This window comes from Thalassophryne amazonica, chromosome 20, assembly GCF_902500255.1.
Source record: "Thalassophryne amazonica chromosome 20, fThaAma1.1, whole genome shotgun sequence".
Lineage (NCBI taxonomy): Eukaryota > Metazoa > Chordata > Actinopteri > Batrachoidiformes > Batrachoididae > Thalassophryne > Thalassophryne amazonica.
In genome coordinates, this window is record NC_047122.1 from 29,922,167 (window position 1) to 29,943,519 (window position 21,353).

The following is a 21,353-nucleotide window of genomic DNA, read 5'->3' on the forward strand; positions in this document are numbered from 1 at the left end:
GACACAGTTCAGCAAACATCTCCAGGCATGAACCTGTTTGCTGGGAAATACTGCCCTCACCAAAGATCATAATTTAAACATAAATGTGTGAAAGCAGAGTTATAAGTGTTAGGTGCTCATACGTCTTTGTGTCAGGTGTGATGTTGGACATTATATGAAAAAACAAACAAACAAAAGCGATGCACAGCTCCCGCTCCATTTCATAAAGCTTTATTTCACAGATTTCCTGTAACAGGAGGCCTAGGCAGCCAGGCTCATTACACATTTACATACACAGTCTGTGGCCAGTCCTCACGCAGCTCCCCGTGTTAAATAACTCAACAATTCAAGACAAAGACACATTGCGCAAATTAAGATAACAGTACAATATCACAACAGAAATAATAATAACAACCATTGTCAAATACTATGTGTGTCCAACATCGGTTCTAAAAGTCCTTATGCTGTCAGTCATGTTTAAGGTGCACTGTAATATCGGCATGAAACGTGACAAATGCTGCACCAGAACACACCGTGAATACTTGTTGCATTTACATATATATCTGTGTGTGTTTTTTGGAGGGGGAGAAGGGGGATGCTGAGATTTGTTTGTTGGTTTGTTGCTCTTTGTCCTCTGTGACACAGACTGTCGATAATAAAGAGTCGGTGTCAGCACAGTTCCTTATTTGTTTGGCACACTGTTAAAAAAAAAAAAAGCCGCTGTGGTGTGACATGAACTCATAGATCAAGCTGAGACATTGAGTGGTGTCTCCGTAGGGGACTCACAGGACCTCTGCCGGAAAGGGGGGGGCACAGGAGAGAATAAAAAGTTAGATTAGTTAAACAAGGAGCTCCAGTAGTGATCAGAACAGTTTAAAGTCAGTGATGTCCCCCTCACCTGCAACATGCTGTGACTTTATCGGCCCCGTTTTCATTAGGAAGGGCTCGCCTCCTTCGAAGGCCAGGATTGGACCGCCCTGTGGCTGCGCCGCCTTCCCGCTACTGCCCAGCTGGATCATCTGCCCAAAGTTAGCTCCCTCGCCATTGGCTGAGAGACCATTCTGGAGTGCGTCCGACTGGACACCATTTATAACAGGACCACCTTGCGACTGGCAGAGGGCCACGCCGCTCAGGCTCTGCAAGTTCCCAGGTACTGAGGGAAGATTAAACATATTTAGAATAGTTTTTACCCCCCCCCCATGTAACTGTAGCTGTTTTAAAAACGGGGTCACAGGGTCATTATCGACACATTTCAGGCCTGCTACATCGTGTTCCTAGACTGAAAAAGAAGTCAGCAGGCCGGCATATCTCCCACGGAAGGTCACTCACTCATTTTCTCTGCAAAATGTTGCCAGGTCTGCTCACTGCAAGCAATTTTGGGCTGATTTCTGATGTCATTTGTACATTTTAGGAGCCATGGGTGGACTGTCCCCTGACAATGTAGGTCATGTCATGGTCACAAGTAAAGGTCAAATCAGAGGTCACTGTCTAAAATACATTAATGACTATATGTTTGGTAATGTTAATTTGTCACCCATTTTTCAATTTAGTCTTAGTCTTGTGTCAAAGTTCATTCTTAGTCACATTTAGTCATTCGCATATAATTTTTGTTAGTCATGTTTTAGTTGACTAAAAGTCTCAACATTTTAGTCTAGTTTTAGTCAAATGAGAACTCAAGGTATTTTAGTCAAGTTTTAGTCAAACCATTTGAGTCTTTTCTATTTATTGCAGAGATAATTTTTGTTTATTCATTCCAGTTGACTTGTGTTCCACAGCTGAAATATTGATTAAATGTCTGGAATAACAAACATATTGATTGAACTGAATTGAATGAATGAATATTCAATGCAACTTTGTTAAAAGTGTCTTGTTTGTTGATTCAATACACATTTACAAATGATGCACTTGTTCTGATGTTTTATATTTATTAGAAACACCAACAAAATAAAATAAAATAAAAACTGGTGTTAAATAATATGACTCTTATAGCCGAGCAGACTCAATGTAAAATGTTAGTTCGGCCCCGGTCTCCCCTACAATACTTGCACCTGGAGCGCTGGAGTGCGGCTGTACTCAGACTGGGAGAGCGCTGAGACTTTAACACTGGGATAAGTTCTCCCCGACAGAACGGAGGACGACTCATTTTGGGGAAAAACAGTTTTGGTTGGTTGTAGTTTGTCTGTTTTACAACGTTTGGAAAGAGATGTCATTTGATTTAAAATGGCAATTCACTTTTAAGTTATTGATTGTGGAATGATCCGTCTTTCCACCTTTATTCGGCAGAGAGCCGCAGAGCAAATCTCTCAACATACACAGGCATGGAGCGGAGGATATTATCATTATTATTATTTTCATGAGGGACACTAACTTTAGTTTACGAATCAGAGAAGTGGGAGATATTAATGTTCCAGTCCACGACAGAGAACTGCGTCATTGGCTGCCCCACAAAGAAAGGCACATTAATGAATAAATGAATAAAAACTGTGTGTGAAGCAGTGGATGATTTTCACAGAAAAAGAGTCCCGGTTAGAGATTTTAATCAGCAGAAAAGATGAGTCATGACTGACATCTTTAATTGTGGATGTGGTGCTTCTAGTCAGAACCAGTTGGTCCACAGTCAACATAGAGAAATTATTATTTTCCCCTTACACACTCTCAAAAACAAAGTAACGGCCCAACTGCAGTGTAATTTTTTATTGTAACAGCGTAATGGACCATTATGCTGTTATAATGCTGGTGAGAACCCTGTGTCGTAGCCATAATATGTTAAACTAAAACTATCAGTGGGCACAACAAGAGGATACGCAACATAGCCGACAGTACAGTAGAAGAACTGCTGGCACAAACACATGACAGCTGGACTGGATGTGTGTTTCTTCTTGTGTAGTAGATGAAAATGAGGAGGGAGTTTTTGTTTATTTTTTATTTCTTGCAAAACATTTTCGTCTCATTTTTATTCATCAGCAGTAACGCACATTTACACAGTTTGTCAGTGTTTTTAGAACACTGCTGCTGTTTCGTCATCGTCTCGTCAGTCATGGGAAAAAGGGTTGTTGATGAACATATCTCATGCTCTGGGGCTAACAAATGTATCACGTCGACGTCACGTGATGACATCATGTGATGTTTAAAAAAAAGTACTGCAATCATCTGGAAGCCTTGTTCAGGTTTGTTTTCACTACATGCTCACTTATGTTCAGGATATCTGGACTGTTGAATTTATTTTGCAGTGGCAGCTCATTTTGCTTGTTACCAGGTTCTAACAGCACTATGACTGAGCTTGAAGCTTTCCTCATCTGATCTTAGGATGCAAGAATGTGGCGTGTAAAGTCCATGGAACCATTCTCGTGAGATTTGGCTGTATCAAGAATGATAAGTTAAATTGAGGTGTTACAGTTACCCTTGCTGAACTCCGTTTCCTTGCCGTTGACCTGCGAGGAGGCCTTGACATCTTTCTGTGATCACAGAGAACAAAATGTTATTGTTTTAACAGACATGAAGAAGCTGACACTTTTGGTCTGGTTTAACGGAACGGCGCCGACCTTTTCTGCTGCATCACTCTTCCGAGTCCTCTTCATGATTTCCTCGAGGCGCTGTGCAAATTAGAGCAGGATGTTCATCAAGTGCATTCTTTTTGTGTTATTTTTTTAAACTTGAATATATTCAGCTCCCTCATCGCCTTGTTTTTGGTTTAATTACCCTCTTTCTCTCCAGTCGCTCCTGCTCTTCTTTCTGGAAGTGTTTGTCCCTCTCTTGGCGCTGACGCTCAGCTTCTTCACGGGCTTTGGCTTCAGCCTCCTCTCTCTATCAAAAGAGAAGAAAATAATTATAATATGATGATGAAAACAAAGTCACACCAGCTCTCACGCTTTCCATATCAGTCAAGGTTTCACCACCAGGGGGCAGTACATACTCAGTTTTTCTGCAGCCTTTGAGCAACTCTATAAAACGCCTCATTGGAAAATTGGACGCCGTAACAAAACAATAAAAACAAAATTATGTAATAAAAATAAATCACATCTGTAAACCTGCTGCTTCACAGCCCACAGTTTCACCCACAGTATCCTTTTGATTTTTTTAGTGTAAATGGTACTTTTCACTTTGTGGACACAAATCTAAATGGATTAACAATGAACACATAAGTACTGCTTTTTTTTTCCTTTTGCACGAGCAAGCTATTGGAGCAGATCAATGGACTGATTGAGTGGAAAAGGGGAGTTGAGAGCTTGAGGTGTGGCGTGCTGCTGCTTATCCAATGATCAGTTCATTGGAGAGATGAGCGCCCGGCTCCCTCATCGCCATCATGGAGGTTATCAGCTGGAGACAACAGACTGCTGAATATTAGGACTTGTGCTTGACACAAACTGTCCATACCTTTTTTTGTTAAAATTGTAATTTGGGAGTCAGCAGGTGAGAGGGTCACACTGGAGTCTGATCTTTGGGTTTGCACGCGTACTGTACGACCAGTCCTTAGATCGATTAGTCCAGTGAGACATGAGCTGTTTATAACGTGGGCATCCCATGTAGAGATTCATCAATATTAAAGATGCGTGCAGACCGTACAGTTAACTTGATACGTGACACCGATCAACTGTCAGGATGGCTGAGCGGTCTAAGGCGCTGCGTTCAGCTCGTAGTCTCCCCTGGAGGTGTGGGTTTGAATCCCACTTCTGACAACACTTTTCATTTGGCAGCATGGTGGATTAGTGGTTGGCATTGGTGCCTCACAGCAAGAAGGTTGTGGGATCGAATCACAGCCTTTCTGTGTGGAGTTTGCATGTTCTCCCTGTGTCTGTGTGGGTTTCCTCTCACAATCTAAAACATGCTTATTTAGGGTCTGCTCCTTTCTCTGCTCCTGACCAAGGCAGCATCTCTACATCTGGAGTTGATCCCCGGGTGCTGGTGTGTGGCTGTCCACTGCTCCTAGTGGTTGGATTGTGTCTAATTGTAAATAGGATGGGTTAAAGCAGAGAACAAATTTCATTGTGTATTCTATTCTATTCTTTGTCACACAATCCAAACACATACATGTTACTGATGAATTCTGCAGCTTTTGGATGAAGTGGGTATAACTGGATGTTTGTGTGGTATTTTTATGCAGGTTTTATGTTTTCACACCTGCACATTTTAGTCCGGTTCAAACAGACTCTGCTTCCTTTTTCCTCAGTAGTGGGGCACATGCTGCAGGGGAGGTGTGGCAAGGAAAATGAAGTAGTTTTTTTGCAAACAAGTGGTTTGTTGCTGCAGGATTTTTATGTATGCTTTGGCTGCATTACTTTTTATAATAAAAAAGACACCAGAACTGTTATAACATTTGGGTGCATTCTGTCAGCTTTTGGAACAGCTTTGGTAAGCATCAGCTGTATCTGGCAACATTGGTGACGATCATGATTTAGCACTGCAAGCACAACATGGCCATGTTTGTGAGAAATATAAAAAAATCAAAATGCGTGATGCATGTCTGTTTTAATCATTCTGCTGTCAAGGTGATTTGTCACTTTTTTTAACTATGTTTTGTTGAATAAGAAGTTGTAGTTTTGTATAAATTACAATGTTTAAAAATTCCAGTGGTTTGAAACAAAAGACGTGTGTGTGTGGAGGAGGGGGCTCAAAGTTTGGGAACCACTGATTTAAATCAAGGCACAGATTTCAGCAGCATGGTGGTGCAAGAGGCAAGTGTTCTTGCTTATAAAACAGAAGGTTCCCGGTTCAAGATCACCTGTGTTTATCCTCCATAAACATGTGGCGTTGTATCAGAAAGGGCATCTGGCATAAAAAAAATAAACTCATGTGAAATCAGCATGTGGATACATGTCTGATCCCCGAGCAAAAAGGGCAGAAGCCAAAACAAACTCCATTAAATTTGTGTGATGTGAAGCATCACTGCTCCAAATAGTTGTATTCTGTAGAAAAGTGTGCAGTAAATACCACCCAGAGGTCAAATTAGGAGCCCCAACCTGTCTTTGTAGCTTCTCGTTCTCCTCCTGCTCAGCTTTGGCTCGCTCCTGCGCCTCCTTCTCCTCTTGAATTTTCTGAGCTTCGTCTCTCAGACGTTGCTGCTCAGCCATGAATCGTGCCTCCTCCTCTCTGTGTTTCCTTTCCTCTGCCTCCCGTGCCATTGCCTCCTCCCGCAGGATCCTGCAAGTAAAAATGGGAATGAATACATGAATGTCAACTTTGCACACAAACTGTATTTACAGAAAGATCAGCTGTAGCCTGAGACTTTTATTTTACATTTTTGGGCTAAAATTGAACAAATAAAGTTCAGAATGGCTTTAAAATACAGTTTATTTGAATGATGCAGTACCTGTGTGACATTATTTAAAAAAATGTGATTATCCTGGCACTGTCCCTTGAGCATCTATATAATAGCTCCAACTTTTCAACAAGTTGTATGAAAAAAATCTAACAAATAAAGAGATGTAAACATAAACATAAATATAACCCCCTTAACAGAAGTAAAGTCAATCTGTTAACTGAAACATCAACTTTTAAGCAACAACACAGATGATCTGTGAAACATATTTCTGCAGACAGGACGTCAGTACCTGAAATAAACATCCTGATGTGACAAATTAATGCCAATGCAAAGCAGGTTTCTCTCGTATTTGCACTTATATCGACATTCAACCCAACCTGTTCCTGTGCTCCTGCTCCTGGCGCTCCTGCTCCTCTCTCTCTCGCTGTTCTCGGGCTTGTCTGCGTTTCTCTGCCAGAACACGGGCGGCCTCCTCCGGATCATTGGTGCCCGCTGACGGCTTGCTGCCTGGTGCAGCTGGGGCGTTGGCAGTGGGTGGTGTGGCAGCAGGAGTGGGATTACTCAGGGAGACTGTGGCAGGAGAAGCAGCCCGCTCCACGTTGGGCACAGCGGGAGACGCTGCTGCTGCTACGATCGGTGGGCTCGGGGAAGGAGGCGTGACTGGTGCAGAGGACACCACAATGGCAGGAACACTGCTGGAGTCTTTGAGAGACAAGACAACAAAGGTAGATGAAAATGTCTGATTTGGCAGTCCAGATTTTAATATGTCAGTAATTTTACACTTATGCACCGTTTCTTAAAGCTATCTTACCCAAATCCACTGGCACCCACTCTGTGATTAACTGTCCATGCTTACAGCGCTGTTTACAGTCACCGTGAATCTTAGATACTGTAGCCATGGCAACAACACTCACTCTTTTTCTCCTCTGGGGTGTCAGGCTGCTGGGGCTCATGGCTCGCTTCCACGCTGACCGTCTGAGGCTGTACCCTGGCTGGAGTCTGGGCACGTTTGGGCCGGGCCTTGGCAGACGGAGGAGGTGTCTTCTTGCCTGTGGGAGTCTTGGATTGTGGCGTTGCTGACACCAGGGGGGACAGTGGTCGACTTTTGGGGGCGGCAGGTGATGGAGGTCTGTTTTTGGGTTTTGGGGTGCTGATGAGCAGAGACGAGATGGAAGCAGAGATGACATATGAGCAGCTGTAAATATCAGTGGTGAGGGATCAGGACTTCCTAGCACCTCGTGTTTCCTGTCTTACTGTATGTTTGTGACTCTTGACCATGTCTTCGGTCTTTGGTACTAGGACTCTTTGGGAAATGTTTGGGTAACGTTGTGATGCGTAGGTGAGGAGTATTATTTGCATTTTGAGGGAACATCAGCTGTAACATTTTGGAAATGTGACACGTTTCTCTCAGCATGATCCAGCACACAGGTGCCTCTGTGTTGAAGATGCCGGCGGCTGTTAAAAAAAGGCCAAGGGGACACCTGACTAATTACATCATCTGCCAACCTACGGAATGTGGGAATGAACTGCTTGTCTGCCAGTTTTATCCATCCAGGACCAAGGTGGTTTTGTAGTGTGGTGGATGTAGTAATACATGGCATTAGCTCCCAGACCTGCTGGACTGACCTTGTTTAGCACTTCAGAGCACTACAGGAAAGACTACTAAGGTTCCTGATCCTGTTGTGAATGCAACATTTTTGTCAGTCTTGGACTATGGAGACATACTGTACATGCATTCAACTGCTCAGTGTGTCCACGCCTTGGACACAGTGTTCCATGGAGCCCTGCGGTTCATCACCAACCTGAAGACTCTCACTCATCACTGCATTCTTTAATCTCGGGCTGGTTGGTTTTCTCTTTTCTTGCACCGCTGAATCCATTGGAATATTTTTATTTATAAGGCTATGTCTCCTTCCGTCTTACTTGTGCACCTACGTACCTGAGACAGAAAACTATGAGGACATATAATTTACGTTCACAGGACCTGTATTTAATGTCTTTGCCTAAAGTCCGCAATGATTTGGGCAAAAAAGCTTTTAACTTTGCTGCCCCATTTGCTTGGAATCAGCTTCAGCATGAGCTGCAATTTAAGGACTTGGTCTCTTTTAGTCATTTTAAACATCTTTTAAAGGATCTGATGAATCAAAGGTCTGTCTGTCAATGCTTTTAGATGTTGATTATTTTAAAATGATGTATGTCATATGTATTTATGTATGTATGTGTTTTGTGTGTTGCCTCTTGGCCAGGACACACTTGTAAAAGAGATTTTTAATCTCAATGAGTTTTTTTAAAATTCTGGTTAAATAAAGTTTTGAATGAATTAAAGTATAATGTGGTCACATGGAAGATACGAGTGTCCGGAACTGAAACATTCACTCGTCACTTTCCCGTGAACCTGGGTGACACGTGGGAGGATTGAGAGGAGGATGTGTTTACTGGTTTAACGCTCAGTCTCACACAAACTACAAAACTCTTCTTCACAGACTTCCTGCTGACTAAATAATCAATTATTACAAGGTTAGTTTACAGCACATCAGACATCTGTCACATTTTAACCTGCTCCAACAATAAAGCACAAAAACAAACTAATAAATAAAACCTAATTTAAAATTCATTTAGATTTACAGCATGAGCATGTGAGCTGTTTTTCCACTCTGTTCCTTTCTGTGCAGGTCTGTGTTTCCAGATAATACCTGGTCTCTGGTCGGGATCTCTGGGACACACTGGCGGATGAAGTGGTCTGTCTCTTATTCTGCACTTTCTCTTTTGTGAGAGCATTCTTCTCTTTTTCATTCTCCCTCTCTTTGTCTTTCTTCTCTTTCTTCTTTCTGCCAACCTTGGGGGTGTGGAGCCGTAAGACACATAAGTTACTACTTCTTGGTCATCTACAAAAACTAGTCACAACATCCTGACACTAAAAATTAAATCACTCCGTTGTTGAAGATACTTCCCAGTACTATTTCAAGGTATGTCAGATTACACATGAATAATATTTGGTTAATTCAGCTACCAAAAAAGACTGAATTTATGTGCTTCTGGTCACACTTTGAAAAATCGAGAGGTATAGGAACCAGTCGCCAAGCCATGCTCACACCCATCTGATATTTACCTGTCCAATTTATGATTTAGCAAACCCGCCCACTTCAGGAGAGGATTGTTTTAAAAAAAAAATACTATAATTGAGATAATTAAATAAATACATCCTGACATATTAACTGCAATTTAACCAGTTTGATGTAACTGTAAATTTAAGTGCTGCCAATCAAAACCTTAATTTCACTGAAAATAATCAACACATGGTTACAAAAGTACAGTGCAGGAGGTTTGTGCATGTATGACTGTCACCATGTTTGTGTGCACATGCAGCTGTTACCGGCGTGGAGTTTCGTCTGTGCTGGCGCTGGGTGATGTCGGGCGTGCTGGCGGAGGACACTCTCCAGCGTTCAGCGGCGTTCTGGTGAGGGTGGTGATGAGAGCAAGCGTTGAGCGGGCTGGCAGAGGCTGAACGGAAGCAGTGGTGAGAGTCTGAGCAACACATAAACATTCAGAGAACGGCAGCAGGGCCGAGGTCAGGGCCCACAAACACATCATGCAGGGAGAATCAAAAAGAGTTCTTCAAAGGGAACAACACGCACGCTCCATGACCACTTCACAAAGACACAGTGATCTCATTCTGTTGTAATGTTATTCATGACATCTTAAGCATATGATCGTCTGTTGGTGAAGGTCACTGATGAAAATGAGGAATGTGACGGTTTACTTTGTTTATTTAGCTTATTTTTTGTCTTCACTCTAAGCAAGATACTTCAAAAACTGTAAAAGATGCTAACAGATGAATGGAGTAATTTGTTGAAGAAAACTCCATAAAGGACCTGCAAGTTTGATTTTCATGTTGAACTTTAAAATTGCATTTCGTGAATGCCACGTGCAGTGTAACGTACAAGTGCTTTTGATGTTGGTGTCTCATTTTTCATCAGTGGATCATCAGAAAAATCAAGTTTCTAATGTACAATTATTCCTTTTTCAACAAATATCAAATTACATTTTTTTAAGCTACAGTGTGTCAGAGAGGAGGATGTTGAGGAAACTGCTCAGCATCTGGGACAACACCTCCCACCCCCTGCATGCCACACTGACGTCCTGTCAGAGCACCTTCAGCCATAGACTGAGACCACCAAGGTGCACCATAGAACACCACAGGTCTTTCCTACCTGTGGAAATCAGACTGTATAATTCCTCCCCTTCTGTGGGATCAATACATAATGAATGTATTCAGTTACTCAGATGTGAAATATTGTTGAACATCATGTGCAAATGTCTTCCAATCATTTTGCATTAATTTGTTGTACTTACTGTAAAAAAAACAAAAAAACACTGTGAACTGTTTCGGTACTCTGGCAAAATAATTTCCTTCGGGATAAATAAAGTTGATGTTATCTTAAGATTTAGTGCCATCTAGTGGTGACATTGCAGACTGAACTGTCTTGTCGGTTACGATTTTGTTTCCTCTCCACGTTTTTGCATCTTTAACGACAGGGATTCATGCTCCCTTACCTTCTGTTGTGATAAGAAATGTGAGGCTCAATTTAACAAATATACAGTTCTCAAACTTGTTAGCTTACACTAGCAACCAGTACACAGTTTATAGGAGGGCAATCAGTGATTCCTTTTCTTTTTTTTTTTTCAGTTTTCCAGCCACCGAGTGGCCGGAAATGTGAAAGGTGGAATAAGTCTGTCCCTTTTGGGCTACTATACCAACATGAGGGGGCCCGCTCCCATGTAGATATGAATGGGTTATTCTAAGCTCATGAAAACTCAAAAAGTCATTGTTGCAGGTACATAAACACTAATGAACAGATGGTTATGGATACCATATTCCATTTCTGCCAGTAAATGTCTAAATCCGGCACACTGTAGCTTTTTGACATCAGTGTGCATGTGAATGGGCATGTGAGTGTGACTATGCATGTGAATGTGGGAATGTAAAGTGCTTTTGAGCATGAAAGCACAATATAAATGCAGTCCATTTACAATTTAAATGTAAAATTATTTCAACTAACCATCTCATTATCAAGTTGTAAACCTCACTTTATTTACTTGTATTTGTATTTATTGTGTTGTGGATATACTGCCTGGTGCTTGCTACAATAAAATTATTGTAAAACAAACTGTTTTCTTACAAGCTATTGCAAACCAACTAAAAAAAAAGTATAATTTTAAATATGAAAAGAAGATTTCTGATAAGTAAATATTAGACATTTAACTAAATATTTTTTTTTATTATTAGTTTTAAAATAAATTAATATAAATTATTTTAAAATTATTCATAAAAGTTCTGTACATCCCACAATGTTACTTTACAAATTAGATCCTTTGAATCCAGTGTGGTTTTCAGACTCCTTCATACTCTAGTTATCAAGGAGAATATCCATAATTATTCAATCAAATGTCTCTTGATACTTCAATGAAGCCTAATGCAGATTATGTGTAAGCAGGCAGATGTAAACAGACAGAAAAACAACATGAAACGTCACAGATGATCAGGATTCTCAATTATTTATCAGTTCGGGGTCAAAAACAGTTTTTCTGTCAAAAATGCACAGATGCCATCCTGCCTCACTGTTTGCAGACACAATGCACACAAAATATCTAATGCAATGTTTCACACTCACGAGAGTCGCTGCTGTTGAGGAGGGTCACGGCGCTACGACTGCGGGCCAGGAAGGACAACGTAGGTGTCATGAGCCGCTCCACGATCCTGCTTTCCCATGGGCTCAGACGCAGACTGTGGGCTGACACAAGAGAGCACTGTGAGCGTAGGGTTCCAAATACAAGGCACAGAACGCAGTGAGCCCTTCACACGTACATATGTACATACAGTAATCACACCTCAGGAGGCGTGTCGCTTTTACACACGCAGTTTTACACTACGCTCACACTGACACGTCAGCACAACTCACATTATGAATTCATGGAATTCTGAGATTACCTGAGTTTCTGAGGTATGGCATTAAAAAAAGGCATGTGGCACAGACACGGCTACACAATAAAAAAAAAAAAAAAGCAAGACGCAGCTGAAAACAAATTGATTTTTATGACAACATTGCACATATACATAATGCCGAGTGTTGTACAGAAGTTCACGATGGGAAATGAACGCACACAAATGCAACATTTCTCATAGACCCTCATAAATGATGTCACTGGTTAATATAGGAGGTGGGGCCAAAAAGATGTAAGCAATGACATGCTTGAATATCTTAAAAAGGATGTTGGGGCCCTATCTTGACAATCAACAATGAATTTGGGGTGTGTCCAACTCCTCTTTGTTGTTTACATTGTGTATAAAATAAGAGTGCAAAATAGGATGCAAACGGATCTTATATAGTCATTTAATTCTGGGTGTACTTGCTGACCTAAAGTTAAACCAATCAGAGTGGCTTTAAGAGTTGTCATATTTTAATGAGCTACTTTTGTTACTTCCATCAAGGCCGTTATGTTAGGGGCAGCGTTCACTATTTCTTGATTGTTAGCAGGATTTCACAAAAAATTTCAGTCATTCCATCAGGGAACTTGGATGATTCTGGATTCTTTTTTAAATTTATTTATTTATTTTACTTTCTTTACCCAGCACCACATAATAATATCCATAGAAATTTATATTTCACAGATGCATGCACTTCTGTCTAGATTTCTATTCTTTTCTTACCTTTTAAGCAATTATAGTGAATAAATTTCTGATTACTGGTTTGGGGCAGAATAAACAATTATGTAGCCAAACTTTATTTGAAACTGTAAATGGGATTTGATGAAATCACACAAGCAAAATTGAATATTTTGCGACATGCCTAGAAATAGTTACACCTCTGCATTGTAGGAAAAACAATCTCAGTGATCAGTTTGAAATGTGCAGATTTAATGTCACCTATAAAATGTTTTTATGCAGATTAACATTTAAAGAGAAATCATGTGCATTTGACTTCCAAAACTCAACTTCAAGTTGAAACCTGAATCTGACAAGTTAAAAATCAACAACTTTTTTAAAATCATCACAAAATGAGACAGTTTTACAACAGACATCTGATAGTGTAAAGAGCAAACCCAAATTAATTTTACTTAATTTTTACTCAAAAACATCATTACTCAAAAAATAAAATGACATAAATGTAAAAAAAATTACTGTGCACATTTAAATCCATGAAATTACAAAGGATTAGGCTAAATTTACTCTCTGCTATGCCACTGTAAGCAAGACACATGATTACACTGTAAAAACTGAAAAGATTACCTCAAAATGTTAAACTCTATTTAACTCAAAATTTTCAACCATAAAGACATGTTTTATTCAAGTAAAATAAACATGATGAATTTTTTAAATCAACTTATATGGTCTAATAATGTCTGAACTTTACACCAGGGCCCCGTTTCATAAAGCAGTCTAATATTTTAGTCGACTAACTTAGTCGACTAAGGTTAGTTGCCCAACATTAGCCATCTAATCTCCATTTCACATAGACGGCTACACTTGAAAATTAGCTGTCTAACGTTAGTTGATGATTTTCACGGCCATAAGCGGCCTCGCGAGTGGTGCTGCTGCAAAAATGCCTCCAATGCATGAATGTTTTGTTTGCTTCCAGGATGGTCGTCTGCTACAACCAGTAGTGGGTACAGTTCAGCTAATCCAATAACCGATAATTATTGAAGCTAATGTTTTGATAGCGGATTAGGTTTTCAGATAACTTTTAAAACCATCAGCGGACCAATTATATTCCGATAAATTTAGTTCTGATAACTTTCAGTTAGTTAACATTTTTTTTTTGTGCTGGTAAAGCGAGCAAAGTTTAATGGTCAAAAATATTTGTAAACCCTGAAATCAAACATTTTAGTCCGTCTGTTGTGTGTTTGTGGCTGTCGCTTGCTGATAACCTCATCATTAAGCACAAAACGTGATTGGCCGGTCGACGCAGGGAGCATTGTGGGTAATGTAGTTCAGGTTCACTTTGGACGTTACAGTGAGTGTTACCGTCCGCTCGACACAGAAACAAAACGGAATAATTTTAAAATTATTTTATTTTATTTCTTTGTGGCTGAGGGCATAATTTAATCGCCAAGACTCAGTGGGAGAGAGGAGATCTCACGGCGCAGCTGTGTTAAAGAGGGACTTTTCTTAGACACTGTTTTGGATAATCAGGACGCTTTATGTAGAATATTTTCTTCAGAATTTAATGAATCCCACTGAAACTAACAGGTAAGAATTTATATTTACTACATGTCTTTTACTCTGCCAATCAATGCATTAATGACGTCTTTTGATTGTTTAAGCCGCAGGGTTCAAAGCATGTGAAAAAAGCAGCAGCTTTTAGTTCATAAATGACGGTGGATATAATACCGAAATAAACTGTGACTTCTAATACTGTGTTTTACTGCTTATGAAAGATGATGACCGTGTTTGGGTTTTTATTTTTTATTCATTCATTTTTTGTGCAATCTTTTTGTGTTTGTGATCCTTGAATTTACCCAGCAGCCCCTGCGGCACTTAAAGTGAAACTGGTTCATCAGAAGCCGACAGTGTAATCTGATGTGGCCGCATCCAAATCAATACTAAAAGTTATCAGTTATCTGTAATAAAGATGAATTTTTTTAGCAGTTTATCGGTTTGGCGTCATAAAAGATAAGTTATCAGATTATTGGTTATCGAAGCTAACTTTTTAGTTAGCTGTGCCCACCACTGGCTACAACCATAGCGACTCCACTGCACCAGAGGAAAAGCCCTCCCGTAAAATGGCCCCTACATTCTCCAAAGCAGAGGAAGCTCAGGAATACAGGCGAAGTAGGGGTGCTCTTGAGTGTTCCAAAGGAACAACATCGACCCTAGCTGCCAAAAGACGGGCTTGGGAGGAGATCGCAGTGTCCCTCAATAGGTAGCTGGACAAATCACCCAAAGTGCAGGATAAGTGTCGAACTAACATCCGTCATGATTCGGCACACGGAGACGTGGATGGTGTCACAAATAACCTGCTGAAAGGTCCCACACAAGTAAAAACTCAGCGCAATCAAAACCTGAAGAAGGGCTCGCAGGGCATTGTTCCTCCTCAAGTGCGGATGGCTGTGGCTATCATGTCCACAGTGAAGAGGATTGTAGGCGGGCAGAAGCACTCCAATGGAGACATTTATGGCTGTTCAACCTCAGTGTCCGTAAACATCTCCAATGGATTATTCTGGTCCCAAGACACCCGCTCCCACCACAAGGCTGTCCTTCCTTCCTGCTCCATCATGTGGTGGTACATGAGAGCCGCCATTTTTGAGGTAAGATACTGAAGTTTTCTCAACTCAAATAAGATTAGCCTCCTCTGTAGCAAGCTAAAAACTGTAGTCGGTTAACGCAAAACTTTAGCCGTCTAAGCGCTTTGTCCAATGACTAACGTCAAAGATTATTCGACTAAGTGAGTTTAGTCGACTAAACAAGAGTAGACCGCATTATGAAACTGGGCCCAGGGCACACATAAGCAGTAAGGTATTGATCCAAGACCTTCTGGTTTGTAGACAACCTGCCACATTTACTGATATTCTTCATTTCATTTATATATATTCATACACGTGTCATGTTTTCATTTAACTCAAAATATCTGACATTCTGACTCTTAAATCTGGGAGTTGATTAGCTTTTCTTTTCTTTCTTTGGTTTGCTCATACAGCCTTAGAGTATATATGTGGAAAGTAAACAACAAAATGAAAATGGCATGGGTTATATGAATTCATGTAAAGAAAGTACTTTACTTTGGTCCTGTGTTGCAGAAGGTAGCATGTTGTTCTGCAACTAGAACATGGTGAATACTCTTGTAAATCAAAGTGTCTTGATTAAGACAATAAACCCTAACACCATTAAAGAGGTTTCTCAATTTGAAACGTAAGAAAATTATATTTGGACACATTCTGAGCATGTGTAACCAGTTTACATATTTAAACCAAGTTTTCTTTTTTCAGTGCAGTATGAAAATATTGTTTATTGAACACTAATCTACCATATTTATGATAACCAAGTTGAGTTAATGTCACTTTTGAGTCTGACTTACTTATCACGTTTTGCAGCGCCTATTTTCTTAATATCAGGATGTTTGCTATTATTGAAGGTCAGCATGAAGATTCACAAAATATGACATTCAACAAATGTACCGGAAGGATGGCTAAAACAAACAACTCCAACATGGACATCATTCCCACAGTGAGCAAAACAAGCTTGATATCAAAGCTGCTCTTGAGTTGGATTTGGATGATTTCAATGTGTTCAAATACACTAAAATCCCTTTGTGTCATTTTTAAAGCACCTTAGACCTGGCAGAGTTTGGCGCCGGAAAATCAGCATGCTGCTCGGCATAGATCCGTTAGGAAAGGCACACTAAATTTAAATCAACTCTGTGTCAAATTTTCACTCTCAGCATGGAAAAGATTCCCCTGAGATATCAAGAGTTAAAGATAGAATGTTCACCAAATTCGTCTGAAGTCACATTGAGTTCCGTCAGACCTGCCCCGGACATCCCGAGCTGAGAATGAGCACAATCCAGTTCACCAAAGTTGAGAAAAAAAAAAGACCTTTCTGACTTCTGCTGAGTGGTGTGCCTGCTCAGGAAGATTTGGCACCAAACACAGCCAGGCGAAACCTGCTTCGAAAAATCAGGTGAGGTGCACCACGTTGCATCTTGGCGTGAAACAGCACCAAATTCGGCCAGGTGTAAGAGCAGCTTTACATAACAGCACAGTCACCTTTGCTGTTTACGCCAGACTGATCATTTTCGAAACATGACGACTGATAAAGCTGCTTCCGCCTGTTGCTAAGCAACACTGGTCCCGTGAACCCATCCTTCTTTTCCACCTCCTCCTCTTCCCCCTCCAATGCGGCAAGAGGGGGCTGCACGATGATCTACTGTTCACCTGAACGTATTTTGGTGCCACCTCAATGCTCTCCGTTGTGCAGAACATCTCCTGATAAAGATGTGAGTGTAAATCAAAAACAGGATTCTGCAGAAATGCAGTTCTGTGCAAAAATGTTCCTTCTGTGAGCCTGCAGGATCTGTATGAGTGAGGATGTGAATTGTGGTGACGGGGGGAGTGTTAAAAGATGAATGCACTGTGGGTGACATGATTTTTAATGACATGTTATGAGGCGCGGCAAATCTCAGATAAAGACCGCTGCTTATGAACGCGCAGAAACTCAGGAATCTGATGAAATGACTTTGAGTTAATAGTCAATTTAAATATTTATCACATAATCCAGCAAGAGAGGTGTAATCTCTGTGGAACATGGCTGCAGATTTACATGAAATATGGCATGGAACCAAAATATCAGACAATACCACCTCCACCATCTCCACACCATAGCACCAACTGGTGGGGGGACAACCAAAAAGAACTTTTTGTGACAAGATGCAACAGAGAACTCATAAACCCACAGGCAAAAAAAAAGGCATGGTTCAGTGACGTTGAAGTGATCAAAAATGCAGAAGACAACCACCAACTGAAACCAAATTATTAACCACAATGCAGACGAGAAGAGCAGGGAGTAGGTGATAAAATGACCAGTAACCAAGCACAGGCAGGCAGGCAGGCCACCAGAGACAACAGTTACACTAAAAGAAAACCAGATTAGGGTACAAGGAGAAGGAAGGACGGGTGAGGAGGGGGTAAGGGGAGGGGGAGGGAAGAGGAAGCCTGTTGGACACTGACGTCAGGTCGTCCTTACTTCTGTTAGGGGAGTTCCAGAGGGTGGCAGCAGACTTGGACAGCCTGTTGTTAATGACAGGGTCCACCTGTCTTGGCAAGTTGACCGTGGAGGCCGAGCATCTGCCTGCACCGGAGAGAACGCAACACACAACAGCTATTCACAAGGCGGCCGGGGTGCAGGCGGCCCCTGACAGGTTAAAGCTGTGGACTGATAGGAGTTGGTGGCAAGACAAACAGACAGACGAGGTAACAGTCTCCGACTTCCACCAAAGTCGGGTGCAAGAGCACATCATGAACTCATCTTTCTCCAGGAAAAACTGGATTCTCATCATTTAGGTGTGGATTAATGAGGGAAAAATTTAAAGCTACAGTGTGTCGGATGCAGTGTCATCTGGTGATGAGGATGCAAATTGCATTATGGCTTCTCTTCATGTTTTTTTTCTTTGGTGGCAAGGATTCATGCTCTCGTGACTTTTCTTGTGATAATCAATATGTATGATCCTCCATGTCACAAAAATAAGAGTTCTCCAACTTGTTAGCCTAGCACTAGCAACCGATAGACCATGGGAGCAACCACTGATTCATTCCTCTTCATTCTTCAGTCATCCGATCGCACTGCAAAATGCAAAAGGCGGAGAGCATTTGTCTCTTTTGGGCGACTGTATCAACACGGCGGTGCAACATGGCAGCCTCCATGAGGTGGCCCGCTTCCATGTAGATATGAAGGGCTGAAAAATCTCTTTGATTCATTGCTGTGGCTAATTATACACAAATGAACAGATGGTTATTAATATTATGTTCCATTTATGCAAATAAACATCCCTAAATCCTGTACACTGTAGCTTTAAGGTAAGCACAGATAAGGTGTGGAATAGTTAGAAAACAATTTGGTTACTTCATGTGCAGGTCAGGTAAAACACCAAAACCAACACAAGCACGTTTCTATCATTCAGACAACAGTAGCTAAAAGAGGCCGTCCGTCACACGAGGCCATCAATCTGAGTCCATAACAGAACCGTTTTGTCTCCTGACAAAACTGGTTCAGGACAAATCCTGGTTCCTCTGTGATTAGTTTTCAAAAGTGACCAACTTCAATTTTACCCAACATTCATGACAACAGAGTCAATGTAAAAAGCATAAATGTAAATTAGGTCATATGTTTCTATTTATCTCTTAAAAAAAGCTCTGCTGTTGCTTCAGGTTGCATCATTTGGACCACCGAGTCGTGATAACTGGGACATTGTTTCATACGCAGACATGAGTTGCTGTGGAGATTAACGCGTGTGTGTTTTTGTGTTGGGTTTCTATGAATGTTTGTGTATTTGTGGTTAATTTGAAACTCACTTTCCCTGCGGGAGGTTTGGTTGAGTCCACCCGCCCAGGACCACCTCTGCTGGCGGATCTCAGCCCACGTCTTCTTTGTCGACCTTTTGATGGCCGCCTCATATCTCTCCTGAAAAGAAGCACGCGGGAAAGAGTGAGTCGATCTTTGAACAAGTTTGCACCCATTCAGCGGTTTAATATTAGCTCTGGGAGAAGACCAACAACTGGGGCAGCAGCTGTCAAATCAAAGTAGCTACTGGTGGAAAATCAGCACTTCTGCCCACTGGAAATGTGCAGCCGATACTTGGCCTTATTGCCGATGCTGAAGATGGGTCCAAATCACAGGTTAGTGTTCAGTGGTTGTAAGTTTTGGAGTTACACAAACACTGTCATTGTGTCAGTTTTTTTCCTCTCAGAAAAGTGAACACTCATGACTTTGCAAACAAGATTACTGTGCAAATTTGTGGAATACCTTATCATTAAGAAACTCCAAATATTTAGCTTTTCAGGTAAAACGATTAAGGACACTATCCTACAAGCTGCACAAAGCAGTGCACAAAGTAGTGCACAGAGCAGCACATAAAGCAGCAAACAAAGAAGCGTACAAAGCAACATATATGAGGGCCGACTGAGAAGTTTTGAGCCTGACCCAGAAAAAGTAGGGCGTGGTCCTCCATCTTTTGCATTCTGAGGAACAGACATTTCTTGAGAATGTGTGAAGTTTTGACTCACTGGGTACAATGTTGAGAAATGTTTCTGCTGTGTGTAAAATGTAAAATGGAGTTGGAAACATCCCAAATGCAATTACAGTCTGCAAGTGCTGTAGATGATCAAGATAGGGCCCCAAACCTTAATTGTGTCATATGTTCATCCATCCATTTTATATATATATATATACACATACTCATGACAACTATACAAAAAAAGAAAAAGAAAGTGGATGAACAATTTAACTTAATCAATCACTGAAATTTCAAAACACAACCAAACAAGTAATAGCGAACAATGACAAAAATGGTAAACCTAATCCTTCAAACTATAATGGGTAAATATGTTCTTTCTGTAAAGCCTTTTAAAACCAACCAATGTACCAAGTATTTTAATATTATCAGGACAATTATTCCAAATGTTAACACCCCTGGCAGAAACACAATGACTTTTAACAGTAGTATGGATCTTCAGTTTCTCAAATAATAATGTTCCTCTCAAACTGTAGCTGGAAGCCCTCATTTTAAACAAATCCTGGACATGTAGAGACTTTTATGGATAATCTGTCTTGTAATATAATCAACCAAGTCCCAGAATTTAAAATTTGCAGACAAGCAAATAACGGATTTGTTGGCTCTCGATATGGTTTATTACTGATGCCTTTCTTTTCCAACAGAAAAACTGGTTTAGCATTAGTTCTATACGTATTTCCCCAAACCTCGACACAATATGTCATATATGGAACAAGTAATGCATAATATAAAGTGGTTAATGCATGCTGGGAGAGGAAGTCCTCAGCTTTATGCAGAATTGCAATGGCTTTTAATATTTTAGATTTAACATAGTTAATATGTGTTTTCCAGCTTAATCTATCGTCAATATAAAGACCAAGAAATTCTGTTACAATTTCAACATCATGTAATGATAAATTTTTGCTTAAGTTCCTGGACTTATTCCCAAATATGATACACTTAGTTTTACCAAAATGGAGCGATAATTTATTTCAATCGATCACACACATACACACCAACAGTCAGTTTCCAATTCACCTAGTGTGAATGTCTTTGGATGTGGGAGGAAACCGGAGCACCCAAACTGAATCCATGCAAACTCCACACACAAAGGCTTCAGGTGGGAAATGATCCCACAACCTTCTTGCTGTGAGGCAACAGTGCTAACCATGAAACCACTGTGCTGCCTTATTTTGAAATTCAGACACATTTTCCATGTCTTAATTAGCAAGCCCTTTCAAGCAGAAATAGGCATCTGTGTTATTGCCTGTTCATCTTGAAGTCATAAAACAATTTTTTTTTTCCTAAATGGAGAAGTCAAAGAAAATAGCCCCTGAAGTGGCATGCTAACAGTT

General features: G+C 40.7%; 1 protein-coding gene across 7 annotated transcripts in view; it reads right to left on the reverse strand.

Annotated features, from left to right (window-relative positions):
• Positions 1 to 659: 659 nt before the first annotated feature.
• The window catches only part of LOC117502395 (MAP7 domain-containing protein 1-like), a 68,272-nt gene continuing 47,578 nt past the window's right edge, over positions 660 to 21,353 (reverse strand). For 2 of the 7 annotated variants that reach the window (XM_034161425.1, XM_034161424.1), the window contains 13 exons: positions 19,301 to 19,409; positions 17,976 to 18,110; positions 11,911 to 12,030; positions 9,612 to 9,763; positions 8,932 to 9,074; positions 7,153 to 7,388; positions 6,616 to 6,940; positions 5,937 to 6,117; positions 3,679 to 3,783; positions 3,522 to 3,572; positions 3,380 to 3,434; positions 878 to 1,132; positions 660 to 772 (listed from right to left, as the gene is read on the reverse strand). In XM_034161425.1, coding sequence (XP_034017316.1) covers positions 762 to 772; positions 878 to 1,132; positions 3,380 to 3,434; positions 3,522 to 3,572; positions 3,679 to 3,783; positions 5,937 to 6,117; positions 6,616 to 6,940; positions 7,153 to 7,388; positions 8,932 to 9,074; positions 9,612 to 9,763; positions 11,911 to 12,030; positions 17,976 to 18,110; positions 19,301 to 19,409 — 1,878 coding nt within the window. In that variant the 3' untranslated portion in view covers positions 660 to 761. The remainder of the gene's footprint in view (positions 773 to 877; positions 1,133 to 3,379; positions 3,435 to 3,521; positions 3,573 to 3,678; positions 3,784 to 5,936; positions 6,118 to 6,615; positions 6,941 to 7,152; positions 7,389 to 8,931; positions 9,075 to 9,611; positions 9,764 to 11,910; positions 12,031 to 17,975; positions 18,111 to 19,300; positions 19,410 to 21,353) is intronic. The other 5 variants (XM_034161428.1, XM_034161427.1, XM_034161426.1 and 2 more) reach the window with 4 other exon arrangements.